Source organism: Abramis brama (assembly GCF_963993115.1).
Source record: "Abramis brama genome assembly, chromosome: 2".
In the NCBI taxonomy this organism is placed as follows: domain Eukaryota; kingdom Metazoa; phylum Chordata; class Actinopteri; order Cypriniformes; family Leuciscidae; genus Abramis; species Abramis brama.
Genome location: NC_139964.1, coordinates 27,052,684 through 27,076,106, shown reverse-complemented (window position 1 = coordinate 27,076,106; position 23,423 = coordinate 27,052,684). Strand labels below are relative to the sequence as shown.

Genomic DNA, 23,423 nt, shown 5'->3' with positions numbered 1-23,423 from the left:
GGAAATTGCTGGTCTTATTTTTAATATGTGGCTCCAGTATCGCTGGCAAAGCTGAGCCATTGACATCCTGAAGTAAACTTTGAATCGCTCGGGATAATCCCGCTTGATAAGGAGGTGAAACTCTCCTTTCTCTCTACGCAATCTCAGGATTGGATGGACCCAATTTTTTTTTTTTCTCTTTTTAATAAGTGAGAGGACCACAAAATCATCCTCACTGCTTGAAAGACTCCATTTTGCATTGGTTTGCAAATTTTTTGTGCAACGTATAAATGAATACGCATCGGACTCGGTGTGCAAGGTTTCTGTGCGACACAAATTTTTAGGATGACGAATACAGAAAAAAAGCATATGAAAATTTCTGACTCAGTTTGCAAGGACCTTTATGTTGTTGAATTGAAGTGTCCCAAACTAAGCAAGGCAGAGGCGAGAGTGCAAGGAACCCAAACTCCATCAGGTGAGAGAATGGAGGAAAAAACCTTGGGAGAAACCAGGCTCAGTCGGGAAGCCAGTTCTCCTCTGGCCAACGAACGAACATGGTGGGATTATGATTCAGGCAGTTACAATTCAGATCAGGATCGGTAGCATTCAAATATTCATCCGGTTCCTTTTGCTTGAAGATGGGGTTCATCACGCCGCTATGGAGCCCAAGCTGGTCATAGTGTCTGTGTGGAGGACTTGTCTGGTTCTTGTGGTCTGAGTTGTGGTCGTGTCTAGGTGCAGGTTCACCATCGGATCTGGAAACGGACCGGATCCGGCTGACTACGGTAACCTCAGGATAAACTGAGACTAATGTTAGCGTAGATGCCACTCTTCTTATGATGTCACAAGGGTGTTGTTGACCTAATTTATGCAGCCTAATAATGATCTAATAAAAAGAGTTGAAGAGATTTAAACTGACAGAGTGTGTCTGCTTCCCGAACATGGCTGGGAAGACTTGTCTTAGTGATTTAAGATAATGACTCCTCCTTATATGGGCTGATGGATGGAGTGAGTGTGTGAATGTATTGCAGATGGATGACTTTTTTATTAGAGAGTCGTGCATCTTCCGCTTTAGCTGTTCTTCAGGACATTCATTAGCTCGCAATGGCATAGTAGCCGCTCCGAGAGTTTTCCTGATCTGGATCAAAGCCTTTTACGTCCTAAATGCCTTCATTTAAGGGAATAATTGTGGTTATTAATCAGAGGATGCTTTGCATATGGAAATAATGAAAAGTCACATTTCAACAAATGATGCAACCTAGCTGGAGTTAAAAAAAATTATATATATAATATATATATATATAATATTATTATTATTATTATTATTATTATTATTTACTTTAGAATAATTATTATTAAATCAATGTTAATTAATAATGGTAAATAATTAAAATGTTTTATTAAACATGCTATATTTATATTATTATTTAATGGTTATTGCTTAATCATTTTAAATGATTATGATCATCATCATTATTATGTACTTTATTATTATAATAATAATAATAATAATTAATAAATAAATATTAATTATTTATTCATTTCAAAATCTTATTATGTATGCTTTTTTGTGTGTCTTTTTATTGAAATATTTAATGGTTCTTGCCAAATAATTGAATTTTTTTTTTTAATCATAAATATTATGATTTTTATTACATTTATTTTCCTTTTTTGTTTTGTACTTATTTGTTTAAATGTAATGGTGCTTGCTAAATCATTTTAAATTACCATTAATATTATTAATATAAATGCTATTTTATTTTTTTTTATTTTTTATTGTTGATCATTTTGGTCATATTTAGTGGTGCTTGATAAATCATTTAAATAAACCCCTAACCCTAAATGTTGAACTTAGTTACAGTGTGCATGTAACTCATCCTGCTGATGTGTGTTACGCCTCAAATCACACAGTTTAAGGAGACCGTTTTATTATGCAAACGATGAAGCACATTAACACCATTGCAGGTGCATTCAGGTGTTAATGTTTAAAGTCATGTGTTCCATATCCATTGACTTTCTACCAGAGTTTCATGACCTGTGTGTGTGTGTAACACCTTTAGGCTGAGCATCTGACCAGCTGTTACTGGGGCAGCACCAGCAACCCCATGAGCCGCCACGACCCGAGCCTGCCGTACCTGGAGCAGTACCGCATCGATCTGGAGCAGTTCAAGGGCCTGTTTGCTCTGCTGTTCCCCTGGGCCTGCGGCTCACACACCGACGATCTGGCCCTGCGCTTCTTCCGTCTGCTAGACCACAACGCAGACGCGCTCATCAACTTCAGAGAGTTCATCAGCGGCTTGAGTGAGTGTTTTTCTTTATCAGGGGAATAATATTTTCCTTAAAGTCAGCATGAAACGGAGGTTGCAATTAGTCTTTTCTTCCCTATTGTGACGAATATCCGAGTGAAACGGCTTCTTGAACAAGACATGTAGGGCGGGGCTTGATTTTGTCCATTGGGAATTGATTGGATGGTTGTGGTTTGCTATTGGCTGATCTCATGTGAGTGACAGGTTGCCCCGCCTTCACGCCAGTAAACGCATCATCAGAGAAGAGAAGAGATGATGCTGCAAGACAGAGGGGAAGTTGTTTTGATGAAAGATAATGAGGCACATGAACTTAAAAAAAATTATGATCTGTAAGGATAAATCATTTATAATAAATACTGCAATATTCCATTAAAACATAAGAACTGTACATTTTGATTTCATGGTGTCTTTAAATCCTTTTCCATAAAAATTTGATGTACTATAAAGCTTACATTTAGAAGTCAAAACGTCCAAGTCAGAAAATTGTAATATGTAATGTGCAGAAAATATATAAGTGGACCTCAGTGTAAAAAATAATAATATTAATTGTTTAATCATTTAATATAACAATTAAAATTCTTCTTATTAATATAAATGCAATTTTATTGGCCTTTTTTGTTTGTTAATGCTAGATAATGCTTAATCTGGCTAAATAATTGATAATTATTAACACAAATGTTTTGATTTTTATTCTCTTTATTTTCCTTTTTTGTTTTGAGATGATTTTGATTATATTTAATGATGCTTGCTAAATCATTTTAAATTATTATGATCATAAATGGTATGATTTTTATTTACTTTTTGTTTTATTGTGACGATTTTGGGTTTTTTTTAGTGGTGGTTGTTAAACAAAAAATTTAAATATATGATATGATTTAAATACGTTTAAATTCAAACTAAAGTGCATCGGGTTGGTTGTTTTTGTGCACATATAAAATGCTGAACTTGACAGTTTGGTTTGTGTTGCAGGTGTCCTGTGTCACGGTGACCTGACGGAAAAACTCAAATTTCTCTACAAGATTCACGTAATTCCAGGAACTGTAGGTGAGAATATGTGGGTGTAAACATTATGCTGGTAATTAATAAAGTTCAAACTGGTTTATTAATTATTTTTTTAGCATTTGTTTACCTTTGCACACATGCATATACAGTAATACATGTGGTAACTGCGATTAGTCGAGAGGAAACATGAATAAAAAGCAGAAATGAAAGTGAAGTCGGATGTTTTGCTCTTTCTTCACGTCTCACGCTTGAGTTGTTATGCACTGCGTTAGTGGTGAATCTCATGAAATCTGTCACGAATATATCAGGGTCATATTTAAACCCCCAAATCAAAAGAATAAGAAATTAAATTCTCCTTAAAGAGGATTCAAGATACTGAAAATGTAATAGAGATCCTTCGTTTTGTATAATATCAAGAACAACAATGGAAATAAGTTTTTAACTTTATCATGTCATCCTTGACAAAATACTTTTTTGTCAAAGAAAAACTTCAACTTGATAGAAATGTTACTGAAGTGTTTCTATAAGCCTAATTATCATATCAAGTTACTTGTCAGGAGATGTTCAGGGTCTTTTTTTTTTTTTTTTAGGAAATGATATATAATAAATACAAATATTAAATGTAACATATCAAGTCACCTTTATTTATATAGCTCTTTATTCAGTTCAAGTTGTTTTAGTGAAACAGTGATAACAGGAAAATGATGCATTTCTTTATATGATGATTTGTATTGAGCCGTATTCTGAATACGCAGTGCTTGTTGTTGTCAGAGCTGCACCATGAGCAGGAGGAGCCGGACTCGGCCTGTGAAGCTACGCAGTATTTCTTCGAGGACATCACCCCCGAGACCTCCAGCGGTACGGACCATATCACACTCACTCACATTTACCATATGGACATGTTGATTTGCATACCACACAAACTGTGATCACTGGTACTGATGCTTTGACCTCTCGTGGATAGGCCTCGACCCCAAGAACAGAAGCGAGAAGGATGATGGATTCGTCAGGGTCACATTTAAGAGCGATAAAGGTGGGAGAAACATCCTCTCCGTTTATACAGATCAGAGTTGACCAGTTTAAATGTGCAGCATGCAGTAAGGCTTCTTTCTGTCTGTGCTGTAGCTAAGAAAACACACACTCCAGATTACCGCACGTACCTGCGCCTGTGGAACCAGGAGACCAAAGCTAAGCTGGAGAACATGAAGGATCTGCCCAAACTCAACCAGGTACATCAAATAAAGTTACTTCAAGACCTATTAAAGATACATGGTTTTCCATTCCCAACCCATCAGATGTAAAGAAAAGTAATTTCAGAGGCTGAGCACGAAGATTAACTTTTCTTTTTTGGCAGTGTATTACACAGTGAGACCAGGAATGTGAATTAAGAACGTTAACATGGGATCTTTTGAATTCATGCTGACTTGAATGTGATAAACCGTCAGTGGAAAACATGCATTATTTTCACTGGATAGCTAGTATATTTTGCTTTTGACATTTAAATAATTTGATTCTATTTTACAACAATGATTGTTTGTTGAAATCATGATTTCTCTGATAAAAAAAGAAGTAATTTCAGACTAAAAACACAAATTACTAACATATATGAATAAACTAAATATATATAAATAAATAAAAATGATAAATAATGTATGTATATGTAGTTTTTTAATTTAATAAATAGAATTAAATGTATTATGTATTAGATAATATAAATAAAACAAACTAAATGATTATTTTGTTTATATATATATATATATATATATATAAAAATATTGAAATTTTTCGCTAAACCTAAACTGATTATATATATATATATATATATATATATATATATATATATATATATATATATATATATATATATATATATATATATATATATAATAATGACATTTCTTAACTTTTATATAATTTTCAGCATTTATATATTATATTATATTATGACATGATACAATATAAAATACTGTGTGTGTATATATTTACGTATATGTATATAGACACACACAGGAATTAATTAGTTGTTATTAACAGCAACTTATGTCTAATAAACATATTTAAATAAATCTACTGCGAGACAAGGACATCAGGTTAGTTTATTCACAGGTTAAATGTGACTCTGTTCTGATGTATATGTTTCTCTTCTCTTCTGTCTTCAGAGTCAGTTCATCGAGCTGTGCAAGACTCTCTACAACATGTTCAGCGAAGACCCGAGCGAGCAGGAGCTGTATCACGCCACCGCCACGGTCACCAGTCTGCTCCTGGAGATGGGAGAGGTGGGAAAACTCTTCAACTGTCCCAACAACAAGGACAACGACGAGGAGGAGGAGGAGGACGAAGACGAAGAGGACGACCGCATCCCAGTGCGCATGAGCAAGCGAGAGAGAGCGAGACACAAACCTTGCGATCCCGAGATCAACTCCTGCATCACGGGCCCGTTAGACATCATCAAACCCGAGGATTCGTCACCGAAAGACACCGGCACGTCCTCCGCCATGCTCATCTCAGACGACGAGACCAAAGACGACACGTCCATGTCCTCGTACTCCGTCCTGAGCGCCGGCTCCCACGAGCTTCAGTGCGAGGACATCACGGACGACACGGTTCTCATACGCAACGGCGGGACGCATAGAGGAGCAGTGCATCATGGGAGAGGTGGTCTCCCTCACAGCGCCAGCGTGGATAAGGACTGGGCCATCTCGTTCGAGCAGTTCCTGGCCTCTGTGCTCACCGAACATGCCCTGGTACAGTACTTCGAGAAGCCCGTCGAGATCGCCGCAAGAATTACCAACGCCAAGAACGTTCGCAAGGTGGGGCAGCAACACATGTCCGTCAGTGACTATGAGATCTCGCTATCAGGCTAACGTGCTACAAAAAAACTATTACCCCTCCATTCACAAACTGTAGTTCATCCAAAAATGAGAATTCCAGCATCGTTTACTCACTGTCATGTCGTTCCGTGATGTTTTTTCTTCTGTGAAACACGGTTATTTAGTGGAAAGTTAATGCTAGTTTTCCCCCACACAATGAAGGTAGATGGTGACCATCTCTGTCAAGCTAAAAATGGACAAAAAGCACCGCAAAAATTGCTTGTGCACTATTTATTGAGTTTTCTTAAAGGGATAGTTCACCTAAAAATGAAAATGATGCCATTAATTACTCACCCTCATGTTGTTCCAAACCCGTAAAACTTTCGTTCATCTTCGGAACAAAAATAAAGATGTTTTTGATGAAATCTGAGAGATTTCTGTCCCTCCATTGACAGAAACGCAACTAACACTTTGACGCATCAGAAAGTTCATAAAGAGATCGTAAAACTAATCCATATGAATCAAGTGGTGATTCTAGTGGTGATTCACTTTATATGATGTACAGATTGGATTTATTCTTTTATTCACATATAAACATTCATGAACTCAATCTAAATGAAATCTGTTCGTCATATAAAGCGATCGAGTCTCTTCAGAAAATTTAGACTAAACCGCTCAATTCATATGGATTAGTTTTGCGATCTCTTTATGAACTTTCTGAAGCGTCAAAATGGTAGTTGTTGCTGTCAATGGAGGGACAGAAATCATTAAAATATTATTAAAAATATCTTTATTTGTGTTCCTAAGATGAACGAAAGTCTTAAGGGTTTGGAACGACATGAGGGTGAGTAGTTAATTTTTGGGGCGAACTATCCCTTTAAACCATACAATAGCAAATAACGACTTAAATTCTAGTATGTTCCTCGCACAAACCTATTGAACGACAAATTATTTTGGCCACTTTTATTGTCATTAGAAGATCAAAATCTCCAGACCCCATTAACTTGAATTGTATGGAAATGAGCAGTATGGACATTCGGCTAAATATCTCCTTTTGTGTTCTACATTAAAAAGTCAAAATTTGGAACGACATGAGGGTCAGCAAATGATGAGAGAGCTTTCATTTTTAACTGGCCACCGGATTCATCTCCTCTAAACCAATGGAGACTTCAGAGGCTTCATGTCTGCGTGAGCTCGTTATGGACCGACGGTAACGAGTTTCCCCAGAGGCTCATCATGTGACCAACAGAATGACCTTTTTACCTGTACAGAGTCTGAGAGGAGCTGTTGGATACTACAATGTGCTTGATGTACTTTATATACAGAAATGTTTACTAATAGTATCTAATACAGTTAGACTGTTATCACAGTAATCGTGACTAGAATAGCTCACTAGAAAACATTTTCTTAATCCGTATTTTTAGGTTGTGTTCCAATAAATGTATCTAAACATCCTAAAAAAAAAAACAATATCAGTTTACTTGGGAAACAAAACTGCGTGCAATCACATTACTTTTTTTAGAAAATATATTGAATTTATTCATTTTTATTTATTTATTTTATTTTTTTGGAAAAGGATGAACCTCAATAGAAATGTTTAGATTTATGCTATTAAAAAAAGCCATTTTAAAACAAGTTTATTTGGGAGAACGATACAATTAAACTGCATACTTTAATATATATCATATTCTCTGAAATAGCCTTGTGCAATCTAGATATTTTGACTTTAAAAATAAGACAAAAATACAGATTAAGAGAATGGTTTTGTTTTTACAGTATAGTAAAGCATCTTTAATGTGAGAGCGTTCACTGGAATAATGGGGAAATACGTATGTGAGGTTTATCCCGACAAACTGGGACGTGAAATACTGGAGTTGTTGGAACGATGTGCCACAAAATCACCTGTAATTTCCCAGATTTCTCGTTTCTCTCCTCCTCTCTCACTTCCTTTGCACCTGCACTTTGGGTTGTTCTTCTTTGTAAAAAGTGAGGATGTTCGTAACCTGAAGTCTTCGATATGAATGGGCTGAGAGACGATGCGGTCCAGCTGTGTATAATATCTGACGTTCACCGTTTATTATAGTGTATCCTGTACAGTTTTTCATTTGCTGTGTCCTTAAAGGCATGATGTCTTCTCCTAACTTATTATTATTATTTTTTTTTAAATAGACGAGTTTCTACTTTATTTCATGCTGCTGTTTTTAAGTTTCTGTTTTTATTGTGAATGGTTCAAATTGACCTGTAAATGATTCAGACCACTTCCCGGAATTAAATGTATGAAAGGAAACGTCCTGTCCTGTTATCAGACACTCTTCAGTTCTGCTTCTTTTGCTGCTTGGCATTTCCATGAAATGAGGGACAGAAAGCGGTGTGAAACTATTAAGAATGAAGTAAATTGTCTCAGTGAAAGAACCTTTAGGAAATGTTTTTCCTCCATCTCAGGTCAAACAAAAGTTTTATCCAAGTTTTTGAGACATGCTTAAAGTCATTTAAGACCCCGATTGATGTGGTTTCATTGTTTTCATCAGTAAATCTTAAATCAGTAAAAATAAAAAATAAAATAAAATTTTTTTTAGGGAAATCCTGTAAGTTTAAAAAAAAAAGGTTTTTTTTTAAGCTAGAATGGGTAAGGGAACAGATTAATGCTAAGTAAAGCTGGAACGGAAGTGACTAGCTAGTTTGCGTCCAAATTTTAGTTCGTAGTTATTGATGAACTTCATCTCAGAAAAAAAAAAATTCTGATTTTTTTTTTAAATCTTCATGATTCATTGTCAACACTACAATTTGCATAAATTTACAAATGGGAGGGGGGAATAAATGTCAATGCTTTTGCTTTGAGGACATTTTATGTCTCGGGGGACAGGGAACGCAAAGTTTCTGGGGGGACATTTTATGTCTCGAGGACAGGGAACGCAAAGTTTCTGGGGGGACATTTTATGTCTCGGGGGACAGGGAACGCAAAGTTTCTGAGGGGACATTTTATGTCTCGGGGACAGGGAACGCAAAGTTTCTGAGGGGACATTTTATGTCTGGGGGGACATTTTATGTCTCGGACAGGGAACACAAAGTTTCTGGGGGGACATTTTATGTCTCTGTGGACAGGGAACGCAAAGTTTCTCGGGGGACATTTTATGGCTCTGTGGACGGAACGCAAAGTTTCTGGGGGGACATTTTATGTCTCAGGGGACAGGGAACGCACATTTTCTGGGGGGACATTTTATGTCTCGGGGGACAGGGAACGCGGAACGCAAAGTTTCTGGGGGGACATTTTATGTCTGGGGGACATTTTATGTCTCGGACAGGGAACACAAAGTTTCTGGGGGGACATTTTATGTCTGGGGGGACATTTTATGTCTCGGACAGGGAACACAAAGTTTCTGGGGGGACATTTTATGTCTGGGGGGACATTTTATGTCTCGGACAGGGAACACAAAGTTTCTGGGGGGACATTTTATGTCTCAGGGACAGGGAACGCAAAGTTTCTGGGGGGACATTTATGTCTGGGGGGACATTTTATGTCTCGGGGGACATTTTATGTCTCGGGGACGGAACGCAAAGTTTCTGGGGGGACATTTTATGTCTCGGGGGACAGGGAACGCAAAGTTTCTGGGGGGACATTTATGTCTGGGGGGACATTTTATGTCTCGGGGGACATTTTATGTCTCGGGGACGGAACGCAAAGTTTCTGGGGGGACATTTTATGTCTCGGGGGACAGGGAACGCAAAGTTTCTGGGGGGACATTTATGTCTGGGGGGACATTTTATGTCTCGGGGGACATTTTATGTCTCGGGGACGGAACGCAAAGTTTCTGGGGGGACATTTTATGTCTCGGGGGACAGGGAACGCGGAACGCAAAGTTTCTGGGGGGACATTTTATGTCTCGGGGGACAGGGAACGCACATTTTCTGGGGGGACATTTTATGTCTCGGGGGACAGGGAACGCGGAACGCAAAGTTTCTGGGGGGACATTTTATGTCTGGGGGACATTTTATGTTTCGGACAGGGAACACAAAGTTTCTGGGGGGACATTTTATGTCTCAGGGACAGGGAACGCAAAGTTTCTGGGGGGACATTTTATGTCTCTGTGGATAGGGAACGCAAAGTTTCTCGGGGGACATTTTATGGCTCTGTGGACGGAACGCAAAGTTTCTGGGGGTACATTTTATGTCTCGTGGACAGGGAACACAAAGTTTCTCGAGGACAGGGAACGCAAAGTTTCTGGGGGGACATTTTATGTCTCGGGGGACAGGGAACGCGGAACGCAAAGTTTCTGGGGGGACATTTTATGTCTCGGGGACAGGGAACGCAAAGTTTCTGGGGGGACATTTTATGTCTCGGGGACATTTTATGTCTCGGGGGACAGGGAACACAAAGTTTCTGGGGGGACATTTTATGTCTCTGTGGACAGGGAACGCAAAGTTTCTGGGGGGACATTTTATGTCTCGTGGACATTTTATGTCTCGGGGGACAGGGAACACAAAGTTTCTGGGGGGACATTTTATGTCTCGGGGACATTTTATGTCTGTGGACAGGGAACGCAAAGTTTCTGGGGGGACATTTTATGTCTGTGGACAGGGAACGCAAAGTTACTGGGGGGACATTTTATGTCTGTGGACAGGGAACGCAAAGTTTCTGGGGGGACATTTTATGTCTCGGGGACATTTTATGTCTCGGGGGACAGGGAACACAAAGTTTCTGGGGGGACATTTTATGTCTCTGTGGACAGGGAACGCAAAGTTTCTGGGGGGACATTTTATGTCTCGGGGGACAGGGAACACAAAGTTTCTGGGGGGACATTTTATGTCTCGGGGACATTTTATGTCTCGGGGGACAGGGAACACAAAGTTTCTGGGGGGACATTTTATGTCTCGTGGACATTTTATGTCTCGGGGACAGGGAACGCAAAGTTTCTGGGGGGACATTTTATGTCTCGGGGACATTTTATGTCTCTGTGGACAGGGAACGCAAAGTTTCTGGGGGGACATTTTATGTCTCGTGGACAGGGAACGCAAAGTTTCTTGGGGGACATTTGATGTCTCGTGGACAGGGAACGCAAAGTTTCTGGCGGGACATTTTATGTCTGTGGACAGGGAACGCAAAGTTTCTGGGGGGACATTTTATGGCTCGTGGACAGGGAACGCAAAGTTTATGGGGGGACATTTTATGTCTCAGGGACAGGGAACGCAAAGTTTCTGGGGGGACATTTTATGTCCCGTGGGACGGAACGCAAAGTTTCTGGGGGGACATTTATGTCTGGGGGGACATTTTATGTCTCGGGGGACAGGGAACGCGGAACGCAAAGTTTCTGGGGGGACATTTTATGTCTGGGGGGACATTTTATGTCTCGAGGACAGGGAACGCAAAGTTTCTGGGGGGACATTTTATGTCTCTGTGGACATTTTGTGTACCTCACAGACTCCAGCAGAAGGATTGTGTTTTTCTGCTTGGTCATGCTGAGTGTGACGCTGCTGAGAGTCCTGTCCACTAGAGGCCAGTAGAGAAACACTTTCATCTGCACACATTTGACTGAGTGTTTCAACTCTCTGCTGTCTGTGAGTTCAGGGCTGTAACGAAGTGGTGTGTCCTGAAAGAAATGCCGATGCACTCCCTGCTCTCTCTGTCGGGCCACCGCTGACGTTCAGAGGGTGTGAGCGGAGCCGTCCAATCAGACGCTAGTGTCCCCTGATCGTCCCAGCACAGGAGATACTTGGCACTCAAATAAAGACACCATGCTGTCTCCGTCAACAAGCCTTGCGTCATTACCTGGCAGAAGCCCTTCTCTAAGCTTTAATGAGCACCTCTTCTTTTCTTCGAATCAAAACCCCCTGTAAAGAAAGCTCTTTACTACACGCCAAAGCAGTTTCCCATCATGAACCTCTTGAGAATCAGCTGTTTATCTGCTCTGGTTATCCGCTCACCTATCAAGGATTGTTTGATCTTTAACCTCAATCTTTTGTACTCTCGATCCAAGTATTGTGCCATAGATTGTAAAGCAATACAAACAGTCATTCATCCCTGTACATTTTGTCGTTTATGAATTAACCAAAAAAATCAAAGTCTACTTTAATCTGCACACTCGACAATCTGTGTAGCAGCTCTCTGTTGCAATTTAAGTGTCAGCATAATTAATGCACTGATGTGTGTTTAAAACACAAAAAGTTGTTTAAAATTATTTTAAGTTTTAAGATTTTTAAAATTAATATTTTATTAATTGATATGATGAATGAAGTAAAACTGCATTTAAAACAGTTATTCCTTCAGCCTTCGAGGTCAGTATTATGTGCCATTTTATTTTTAACGTTCTTTCTTTCTTTCTTGTTTGTTTATGTATTTATATATTCATTACTTTATGTATCTGTTAATTTATTAATTATTTATTTGTTAATTCATTCATTAATTCATTCATTAATTCATCGAATTTATCTAATTAATAGGTTAATCATTTTTGCAAACTCGGCAAAAGGCCAGAATTATTATGATTATGATGCTAATTATAATTATTATTATTATTATCATTAGTACAGCAATCAAATATAATAACTATTATTCATAAAAATAATAATACGTAATAATTAATAATTATTATTACTTTTTTTGTGTATTATTATTTTTAGCATTAGTATTTATACTTTTAATTTAAATATAAATTGAGGGTCCATTTACACAACACCATTTTCAACTAAAAACGTAAAGCGTTTTATGTGTCTTGGTCGTTAATTTACACGACAACGGCCTGAAAACGCAAACTTTTGAAAACGATAGCATTTTCGTCTGTGTAAAACTACAAAAATGCAGAAATGGTGACTTCATGCGTATTCATGAGTATTACGTGTTCAGTCCATAGGTGCGTAGTGTTTCTTTACAAAGTGGCATCGCCATCTACTGGCCTGGCATGAATAATAAAGAGTTTTTAATTGTTTTCGTGCATCCGTGTGAACGGGGATCGTTTTGACGTTGTCGACAGTACGCCAAAAACACAAAGGAAAAACGTTTCCGTTTTTAGTACATCGTTGTCGTGTCGTGTTGTGTTGTTTTATCCTTTGAGACATGCATGTAATGTCATACAGAGTTTGCTGTATTGTCTATAATGCAGACATGAAAACCTGGCCAATGCATTGCAAGCATGCAAACCACTGTTCGTATATACAGTAATTATAAGCATACAGTATGTTAGTATACGGGCACCTATTGCATCCGTTGGCATTCGTATTATTATTATTATTCTCCCGTTTCTTTTTCCGCTCTGGAAGTCTATGGCAGCCCATAGAACTGCTTTTGGGAAAGTTATGAAATTTGGCACACCGATAGAGGACAGTCTGAACTGTCACCATAACAATTTTGGAATTCCTTGGGTTTCTATTTTCCGAAAAAATACTTTTTTGAACTCCTAGGCCATTGCTCCAATATTCACGAAAATTTAACCAGATCATCTTTAGACCATGCTGACAAAAAGTTGTGGATTTCTAGTTGATTCGTCAAACCGTTCTCGAATAACGTGTGAATGAATTTGATGAAGAGAATGCCAAAATGAAAGTGAGGATATATCTCTGCAACGCTTTAGCTAATTCTGACCAAACTTGGTGTATGTTATGACAACCATAACCTGAGGATACCTGCACAGTTTTGGTGCAGTGCCACCTAGTGATCAGGAGATATGAAAAATGGCTCTTTTTGCTAATAACTTCTGAACGGTTTGCCCAAAAATCACAAATGGTCTCTTTAGATTTGGTCCAGCATGCAGAGTCAAATGATACCCACATTTTCCCACGTCGGCCATTTTGAATTTTATCGTGCTTTTTTTACTGAAAAAGCAGTAAAAGCAGTAAAAAGCGTGCTTTTTTTATCGTCACCTCACTCTGACCACACCACATCAATTTGGTCACAGCGCCACCTATCGGTCGAAAGTGTTAATCTGTTAAATCATATCACTAGTGACTGTATTTATGATTTTTCATCCATTTTGACTAAAATCATCTTAAAATGTATTTAATTGCTTGTTGTTGCAGTTGGTCTGACACTCCCAGCCATGTTGGCATGGCTTATCGTGTTATTTGTGCTTTGCCCCGATAATGGCTGCTAGCAGCTATATTTATTATTGTTATTATGACAGTGTGGACCAGATTAAAAGTCATCAGAACTGGACGTAAAATAAGTCTCAGTCTTGATGTACCTGTGATAAGCTGTGGTTCATAAGAGAGTCAGCAGATGCTGAAGATAATGATCCAGCTGCATCTGGTGGCTTTTGTCTGGGCTCTTGCATAAGGTGAAAGCCTGTTATCAGTCCTCATGAACTTCAGTCGCACCTTCACATAAACATTAGACTCAGATAAACATTACACCACTGCTGGGCCGCTCTCGAGTGGGAATCACACCGTACAGTGAAGCTCAGATCAGATTGACAAAGAGCTGAGCATATATATGTTGATTTTTGAGTAGCTCATATGTTTTTCATTGCATTCAAGCAATCACAGCTAGAATATCCCCCTCCCTCTTTCAGTGAATTGGTTCTGACGGTTAGTTTTAGGAAATCGGTTCATTTCAGTGCATTGATTTGCTGGTGACTCATTGTCAATGGAATAATCATGACAAACATGATTTTACTCTTGCTTTTATGTAGTAAAATGTTTGGTTTAATGATATTAATCATTATTCACCATTTTTGTCTGATATATATATATATATATATATATATATATATATATATATATATTTATTTATTTATTTATTTTGGGTAGGTTAAAGTTGAATGCTGTCACTCTAATTGTCTTTGTGCCATAAAAATACTTATCTGTTTTTTTTATTATTATTTATTATTATTATATAATCTGACAATATCTGAAAGATATTTCTCTCTTTAATAGCTTTGATTCAGTTAGCTACTTTTAAAAAAAATTGATGTGTGAGATTAATTTATTTAATATTTTTTTAATATTTTTTAATATTCAAAATGTTTTTTTTGTAATGCAGTGGCGGAGAAATCAAATTTTAGTTCAATTTTAACAGTTGTTTGATGATATCTGTATGTAGAATTAGTATTAATAATAATAATAATAATAATATTGTTGTTAATAATTATTATTGTCTTAATTATTCATAATATCTATATATTTAATTTAAATATACATTTAGCCTTTATAGTTTTTGCTAATGCAGTTGCGGAGAAATCACAGTTCTATTTCAATGATTTTAAATTATTATTATTATTATTATTATTATTAATATTTAAATGTTTAATTTAAATATACATTTAGCATTTATAGTTTTTTGGTAACGCAGTGGAGGAGAAATCACATTTTAATTAGATTTTAACCATTTAATTTTGTTCATTTGAATGGTTGTATGTAGGATTATTATTAATAATATTAATAATTATTGTATAATTATTTTATTTATTAATAATATTTATATAGTCAATTTTAATAAAAAAAATTGCATTTATAGTTCATTTGGTAATGCAGTGGCAGAAAAATGTTCAATTTTAATAATTTTGAATTATTATTATTATTAATACTTGCTATATGTTTAATTTAAATATAAATTTATCATTTACATTTTTTTTTTTTTTTTTTTTGGTAAAGCAGTGGCAGAGATATCACATTTTATTGGTCCTTTGATGATATTGATGGTTCAATTCAATTTAGATATTGAAATCAATTCAATATCAATTTAACCATATTTGCTCAAAGAACCAGAGAGGTCTTTGACTTTTAATGAAGGTATAATTGGAGCACTTCGTTTAGTTTTAGCAGAACATATTTGTTGAGGAACGTACAGGTTGTACTATTGTGTTTGATTAGACTTGTGCAGTGATTGAGTGTTTTCCTCCATCTGTTAAACAGAAATTTATAGACATTCCTAAAGGTTTGTTGTTTGGTTTCCCACCCTGCCATGAAGCCAATCATCTTTGAGACCCCGCAGGACGGTCCCGGCTCTGCTATTGGCCGAGAGCGTTGTTGATCTCCTTCAATGCATCTGCACTCTCATTATTAGCTATATGACAAACATCTCCAATCAGCATTGCAATGAACAGATATAATCACACTATCCTGCTTAAAGCTGAAGGGAATGTTTTGTTAAGGGAACACACCAACACGTTGTAATTGTAGTCATTCATTGATGCAACGATTCAAGTTTTGGCCAGCTTTGTGTCCACTAAGTTATCTGAAAGGCTTGTTTATCTGGATGTGGGATGTTTTGGACTCTGTGCTGAAGGGTGGACTTTGTGTTGGCCAGTAATCGTTCCCAGAGGAACACCTCCCCGAGCGGAGGAGGGAAAAGCCCGTCTTGGAGAATGATATATAAAGAAGGAGCAAACCTGTCCTCTTCCCTCCAAAGCTCTGGTTTTCATCCTCACAGCCCTGTCACTCCATCAGACAGAGGAATTCACTCGCAGGTCAGTCATCTTACAGCTGTGTGTGTGTGTGTGTATGTGTGGACATGTGTGTCTGTGTGTGTGTGTGTGGTCTATGAATCAGAACATGAGTTTATAATCAAATATTTTATAAAATATCATTTAAATTTCTGAATAAATTTGTGATATATAATTATATTCTTTAAAATAGTGTAATGTATTACTTGTAATATTATTCATATTGTGTTATGAAAGTACACACGCTAGCTGAAATACTTTGATCTTTACTTGGAGATCATTTGCATGTGTTGTAAATATTTACAACGCCGGTCAAAAGCTTGAGTTTATATTTCTCATGATTTTACAAAGTTTTTGATCACGAGGCTTCTGCTGAAATGCTTGAAATTAGTGTTGCAGACAATTATGTGTGCCTAAATATGAATTTCTTAAAGAAATATGTTTAATGGATGAAACATAGAGTATGCTGTAGTGTGTGCAACAAGTGTGCATCATGTAAAAGCATCCCAGGATGCACCTCAGTTTTCACACCTCAAAGGTGTGACTTTACTATATTAATGTGAAATGTGCAGGATGGTCATAGTGAAGAATGAGTGTGTGTGTGTGTGTGTGTTGACAGCGGTCAGTATGGTGGGTCTGAAGCCGTCCGATGTTCCTCCTCCTCTGGCGGTGAAGGTCCTCAGTGCAGGAACGGCCGCCTGCATCGCTGATCTGGTCACCTTCCCCCTGGACACGGCTAAAGTGCGCCTGCAGGTACAGACGGGACGTCCCAGCACAGCCTCTGGACTCTGAGCTGATGCATCACTGTGTTTGCACCAATAATACTTCTATATATATTATATATAAATAATCTGGGCAGTTAGGAATTTTGTTACTTCATTTATTTCTTTGTTTAATATTTATATAAATTTTTCAAATTTGTATTAATAATATTTGTATTAATAGTTCAAATTGTAAATATATACCTTATTTTTTAGATTTCTGAAGAATATATTATTATATAAAAAATCAATTTAAAATTATTATAATCTTCCTGAATATGACTATATTAAACATTATAATATATATATATATATATATATATATATATAAATATATACACATACCATTTTATTATTATATAATATATAATAATTTAAAATTGTAAATCTATTTAAAATGTATATATAATATTTTCCTGAATATGATTGATTTAAATTATAATGAAATATATATTTTAATATATTTTGAAATATTACAATATATTATATTATTATGTTTTTGCACTAATAATATTTTTATGAATATTATATAAATAATCTGGGTAGTTTTGGGAATTTTGTTAGGTATTAACATTTAAAATTGTAAATGTATACATTCTTTTTTTTAAATATTTAAATATTATATGTTAAACATATTCCCCCGGTTTCACAGACAAGGCTTAATCTAGTCCCAGACTAAAATGCATGTTTGAGCTGTTTTTGTTGCACTGATATATCTTAAAATATGTCAGTGACATGGTTTTATCTCAAGATGCGCATCAGTAATGTCTTTAAGGCATGTTTATAAAAGCTACTTGCATGTCTTAATTGAACTAAAACCTAATCCTGGCTTAATCTAAACCCTGTCTGTGAAACCAGTCCTATATATATATTACACAAAAACACATTTTTGTTTTTAAAGTTGCATTGTTTTAATTTCTTTCATTATTACATATACTTGCAACTCAAGTATTCCTCTGATCCACTCCATCACAATCTGTCCATGTCACTGTATTGTCCCAGATCCAGGGAGAGAAGGCGGTGACGGGCGCTGCTAAGGGCATCCGTTACCGAGGTGTGTTCGGGACCATCAGCACCATGGTGAGAACCGAGGGCCCGCGCTCGCTCTACAATGGCTTAATCGCAGGTCTTCAGAGGCAGATGGCCTTCGCATCCATACGAATCGGCCTCTACGACAGCGTCAAGAGCTTCTACACGCGGGGCAAAGACGGTGAGTTCAGCGCTCTATAACACACACCACTGCACAGAGAAGACTAGAGTAAGATCTGCTAGATGAGAGTGAGGGCATTGGGATGAAGGTTTGGTTTTGGCCTTGCAGACCCTAACGTGGGCGTGAGGATCTTGGCGGGCTGCACCACAGGAGCGATGGCCGTGTCCGTGGCTCAGCCCACAGATGTGGTGAAGGTGCGTTTCCAGGCCCAGATGAACCTGCAGGGTGTGGGCCGCCGCTACAACGGGACCATGCAGGCCTACAGGCAGATCTTCCAGCTCGAGGGCCTCAAAGGCCTGTGGAAAGGTGTGTATTCTGCCAAGCCCTACAGTTTTATTAACTATAGTTATAGTAATAGTGGTTCAATGGATCACAAAACTCACGGTTTGGATCATATTACGGTTTTTGATTCACGGAGCGGATCAGCAAAAAAATAATGTAACGCTGCTTTCCATTTATTACTTAAAACTAGGGGTGTAACAATATATCGCAATTCAAAAATGCAGCGATATGTATCGTGGATTGTGACAATATGTATTGTGTATAATTCACCCAAAAATAAAACAATTCTGTGTGAGAAAAACAATTACAGTTTTACTGTCAGTTACTATATATAATGTTTAATATAATGTTTAATAATGCAATGGGGGAATATTTGTGTGTCCTGATAATGCCAGATGTCTGATGTTACCAGTAAAAAGTGGCCAACATTATTTTAAATATATCTAGTCAGTGACAGAGTGCAATGTTCGTCTAAAATAATTCTGTATTTTCAGCTTCAGAATCATGAATATTTTTACTCTGGTGTCTCTATTGTCCTGTGCATTGGGTTTCCAGCACCAAGTCCAAGATATTCATTTACACCCACAATGTAATATCAAATTTAGCATTTTAATCAACAGTGCATTTTTTGTTAACCTTTTACCATATGACTTGGAGTATCGCAATAATATCGTATCGTGAGTTCAGTATCGTGATATGTATCGAATCGTGACATGAAGGTATTGTTACACCCATACTTAAAACACACTTTTAAGTTCTTCGATACCACTGCAAAAATGACTAGCCTAACTAATAAAGTTCAAACATTATTAAAGGGAAAAGTGAACCGTCAGTAAAAAAAAAAGAAAAAAAAAAAGATCAAATACACTAATATAACAAAGTTACAAAGTAAGGTCTAAATAGTGTATTCAAGTGCAGACATGTAGGCTAATAATCAGGCCTAAATCTAAAATAACACTATACTGTATAAATTAAAAATAGATAAATGTTTGTTAAAGCTGTGATTTGTTGTTTGATTAACATTAAGGTAGCAGGTATTTATAGGTGGCTGTCACTTTAAGACCTGATGCACGGATCCAATATAATGATACGCATTCGATTTCCTTCTCAACACATTAGTAATCAGTCATCTATTTGTTCGCATATTGAAGTACATTACGTAATATATTTTGAAAAATGTATTTCCAAGATGTGCACACAGCATATATTTTGGCCAAAATCTTTTTCTTAATCCTAATATGCATGTGTTTTTCTCATGCCGGCTCTGGCTTTGCTTAAGAAACAACAGCACTGATGATCCCGATGAATATCTTATTTATATGTGATTTGTGTGAATACAGGAACTCTGCCGAACATCACGAGGAACGCCCTGGTCAACTGCACAGAGCTGGTGTCTTACGATCTCATCAAAGAAGCCATTCTCAAACATAAACTCCTGTCAGGTAAGACCCACGACTGAAAAGTCAGTAGTACGCCAAGAAATCAGGAACCTTAAAAAAGCCAGTTGGATATTTAAATAAACAGGACGAGCTCTTTGACGTCGCTCCCAACGTCCTGTTCATATAGCATAACATCTTGCTTTTATTTAGCATTTTTATTAAGAAGGGATCATTGAATCCATAAAATATGATTTCAGCACGTTCCCCAAAACTCAAAGCGTGCCAGTGTGTGACGGAGCCTCGAAATCAGGCCAAGAGTCCATAAGGTGACACAGCTGGAGCGTCTGTGATTGGTCAAAAGCTCACACACCCTCCCTTTACTGTCCAACCTCCAATAACCAGTGTGGATTGTGTTGGAATCAACCAGTACAAACCACTTCCACCAGATAAGATAGTACTGGTGACCAGCAAACCATTACATCAGCACATCTGTAGTGAAGGCCTGTGAAAGCACTAGTCGTTATAGTGTTAACTTAAACTAAAATTAGAAATGCTACCTTGCCAACTAACTGAAATAGTTCTTTTGTTTTTTATTAACAACAAAGAATTTGAAATGTTTTAATTTAAGTAGTAAAATTACTAAAACCAAATCCGAAATAAAATAAATTAAACCTAAATAAAATTTTACATCTCTCATTACAAACTACTAAAACTTAAAATTAAAGTAAAACCTGTAAATATATTAAGAATATATTTTAATATTTTCCACTTTAATTTAAGTTAATTCTTTATGAATTTTGTTGTTTTTTGTATTTTTTAAAAAAACATGTCCGTATATTTCTTTTTTTTTTAATATATTTTTTTATTATTTTAATGAAATGATTGTATTATATTTTAGTTCGATAATGTTTTTTGTTTAATAATTTGTATTTTTAGTGGATTTTATGGTACTAAATTATATATATGGATATATCCATGTATTAGCTGAAAATGAATTTTCCAACTTAAACTGTGATAAATCTTGAAATCTTTGGAGCACAGACTTAAGTTTGGTCTCTTTTTAAAGACGACACATGGAAGATTATTGCTGAAACAAACAAAAAAAGTTGCAGAAGTTTAAGTTTATTATTATGAAAACTAATAGTATTAAATTAAAAATAATATTTTACTCTAGAACTCAGAAGCCTAGAGAAAATCAAAGCCATAAATCTAAACAAGTTGTGCTCCAAATTTGAGGTTGATATCTCAAAAAATGATTAGTAAGGTTTTGTTTGGGCGCAGTACCAAACGTTTGCACTAGATCAAATTTGTTGGTTTTCGATTCGTTTAATTTCCCATTTTTGACCGCAAACAATACAAGTGTGACTTTTTTTTTTTCAGGACCATTTAACCATTTCAAAGGATGTCCATGATTTTTTGTTTGCTTGTGTGTGTTCACATAGTAAGCGCCAAAACCTTTACTAAGTTTTGTACCATTCTGATGAAGTAAAAAAAAAAAAATAATTCGTTAAATCTTTCGGTTAAAAATGAGCACCAGAGGGTTAAACTAAATGAAAATGAGAAATGTTGCAATGAAATATATTTTTTTAATATGTAACTTTATTTCAGTTAACTTGTTATTTCAAGTAATGAATTTTTAAAATGTTATAGTTAACTATAATAACTTGCACTGGACACATTGAACGAAATTAACAAGAGCCTTCAAACACACATATCAGTAATATTTATTCCTGTTTTTGCATCACAGACAATCTTCCGTGTCATTTCGTGTCTGCGTTCGGCGCTGGTTTCATCACGACCGTGATCGCGTCTCCAGTGGACGTGGTGAAGACTCGCTACATGAACTCTCCTCCCGGTCAGTACAGAAGCTCCATCAACTGTGCCTGGACGATGATGACCAAAGAGGGACCAACCGCCTTTTACAAAGGGTGAGCGAGCACACACTTTAAAACTGATCCTATCTGTCTTGCATGCTGTTTACGACTTCAGGGCCTAGTATACGACTGGGATCAGTGTTACATTACGAAATTTTATTGGCGACTACTTGTAAATTTCACATTTGCATCCTGGTTAAATAAAGGTGAATAATAATAAAACCTGATCTAATGCTGCACTGAGGTTTTGTCGTCTGTCACTTTAAATTCTCAAGCTCTTCACAGCAGGATGGATTCTGATTGGCTGTCAATGTTTTTATTGTTCATCAACTGGAAACAAAAATCATTTTAAAAGTGATTCCAACGATATTGTTTCTCTGTGCCGTTAAAGTTGTGGTGTTTCTATGCTTTTATTAGAATGATTTTTGAAACTATGTCTTTATCGTTATAGTTTTCGTTAACAGGCGAAACTTTTTTCTCTCTTTCTCCTTCAGTTTCGTTCCATCTTTCCTGAGGTTGGGCTCCTGGAACGTGGTGATGTTTGTGTCGTTCGAGCAGCTGAAGAGGGCTATGATGATGTCCAGGGCCAGATTCGAAGCCACCACGTAGATGCTAAACTTGAACTAACATCCTTTCAAACACACGGACTCACATGAATGGCTGTTTTAAACACCACTGACGGGACGATGAAAACCAGAGCGCAGGCGCAGAAACTTCCACTTTCAGACTTCCGCTTTGGAAGCTGAACAAGCAACAATACGGGATGCATCAATGAGCATTTGATTGAAACATCAGATTCAAGATCATGATCGCCATCCTTTCTCCTTCAGGGCATTTTTCATGTATAAATAATTATGAAGCCATTGAACAACGACTGATCATCCATCACACAGATTGAAATGAGAGGATGTTCTGAACCTCACCCCCCTTGATATGTTAATGTACATAATGTTTATGGAATATTTATCTTTCCTCATTTTTTAAGCAATTAGTGCTTTGTTTAAAGCAACCACTTTAATGTCTATTTAACCCTAAAACTTTTCCAGCACGTAAACCTGGAATGACCTAGAAAGTGAGATTGCCTCATCACTGGAATCCTATAAAGACACAAAGATATGCATGTCTGCATCAATAAAACACCTTTATACAACTTCTGGATGTCTTTATGGGGACTGTGGAATATTAAGTTGTGATACTATGTGAAATAAGATTGATATTTAAACAAATATGAGTTTCCCTTCGTAAAATTTTTTAGGCCTGCATTCATGATGATGCAAATAATTGTTGATATGTAGCGACTGCGAGGATGAACCAAACACAAATTAATCTTCTTCCAGAAGATTAATTCAAACTTCCCGCTTCTCGCCGAATGAAGGGGGAAGATTTGTTCAGAACTTCTCATCATCATCATCAATCTTGCCATCGGGTCCCGGCGCCACCAGTCTGGCTA

The 23,423-nt window shown here is 36.7% G+C and overlaps 2 protein-coding genes across 2 annotated transcripts in view; both read left to right on the top strand.

Annotated features, from left to right (window-relative positions):
* Positions 1 to 8,384, top strand: part of tbc1d9 (TBC1 domain family, member 9 (with GRAM domain)) — a 32,996-nt gene extending 24,612 nt beyond the window's left edge. The window contains exons 16-21 of the mRNA XM_084106740.1: positions 2,040 to 2,280; positions 3,255 to 3,329; positions 4,059 to 4,145; positions 4,252 to 4,320; positions 4,413 to 4,516; positions 5,447 to 8,384. Of these exons, the coding sequence (XP_083962866.1) occupies positions 2,040 to 2,280; positions 3,255 to 3,329; positions 4,059 to 4,145; positions 4,252 to 4,320; positions 4,413 to 4,516; positions 5,447 to 6,151 (1,281 nt within the window). The 3' untranslated portion in view covers positions 6,152 to 8,384. The remainder of the gene's footprint in view (positions 1 to 2,039; positions 2,281 to 3,254; positions 3,330 to 4,058; positions 4,146 to 4,251; positions 4,321 to 4,412; positions 4,517 to 5,446) is intronic.
* Positions 8,385 to 16,349: 7,965 nt separating this feature from the next.
* Positions 16,350 to 23,123, top strand: ucp1 (uncoupling protein 1). Its single transcript, XM_084100319.1, has 7 exons — positions 16,350 to 16,491; positions 17,087 to 17,220; positions 18,231 to 18,438; positions 18,547 to 18,744; positions 20,061 to 20,162; positions 21,847 to 22,027; positions 22,468 to 23,123. The coding sequence occupies exons 2-7, from the start codon at positions 17,095 to 17,097 to the stop codon at positions 22,580 to 22,582; spliced, it is 930 nt and encodes a 309-aa protein (XP_083956445.1). The 5' UTR covers positions 16,350 to 16,491; positions 17,087 to 17,094; the 3' UTR covers positions 22,583 to 23,123.
* Positions 23,124 to 23,423: the final 300 nt, after the last annotated feature.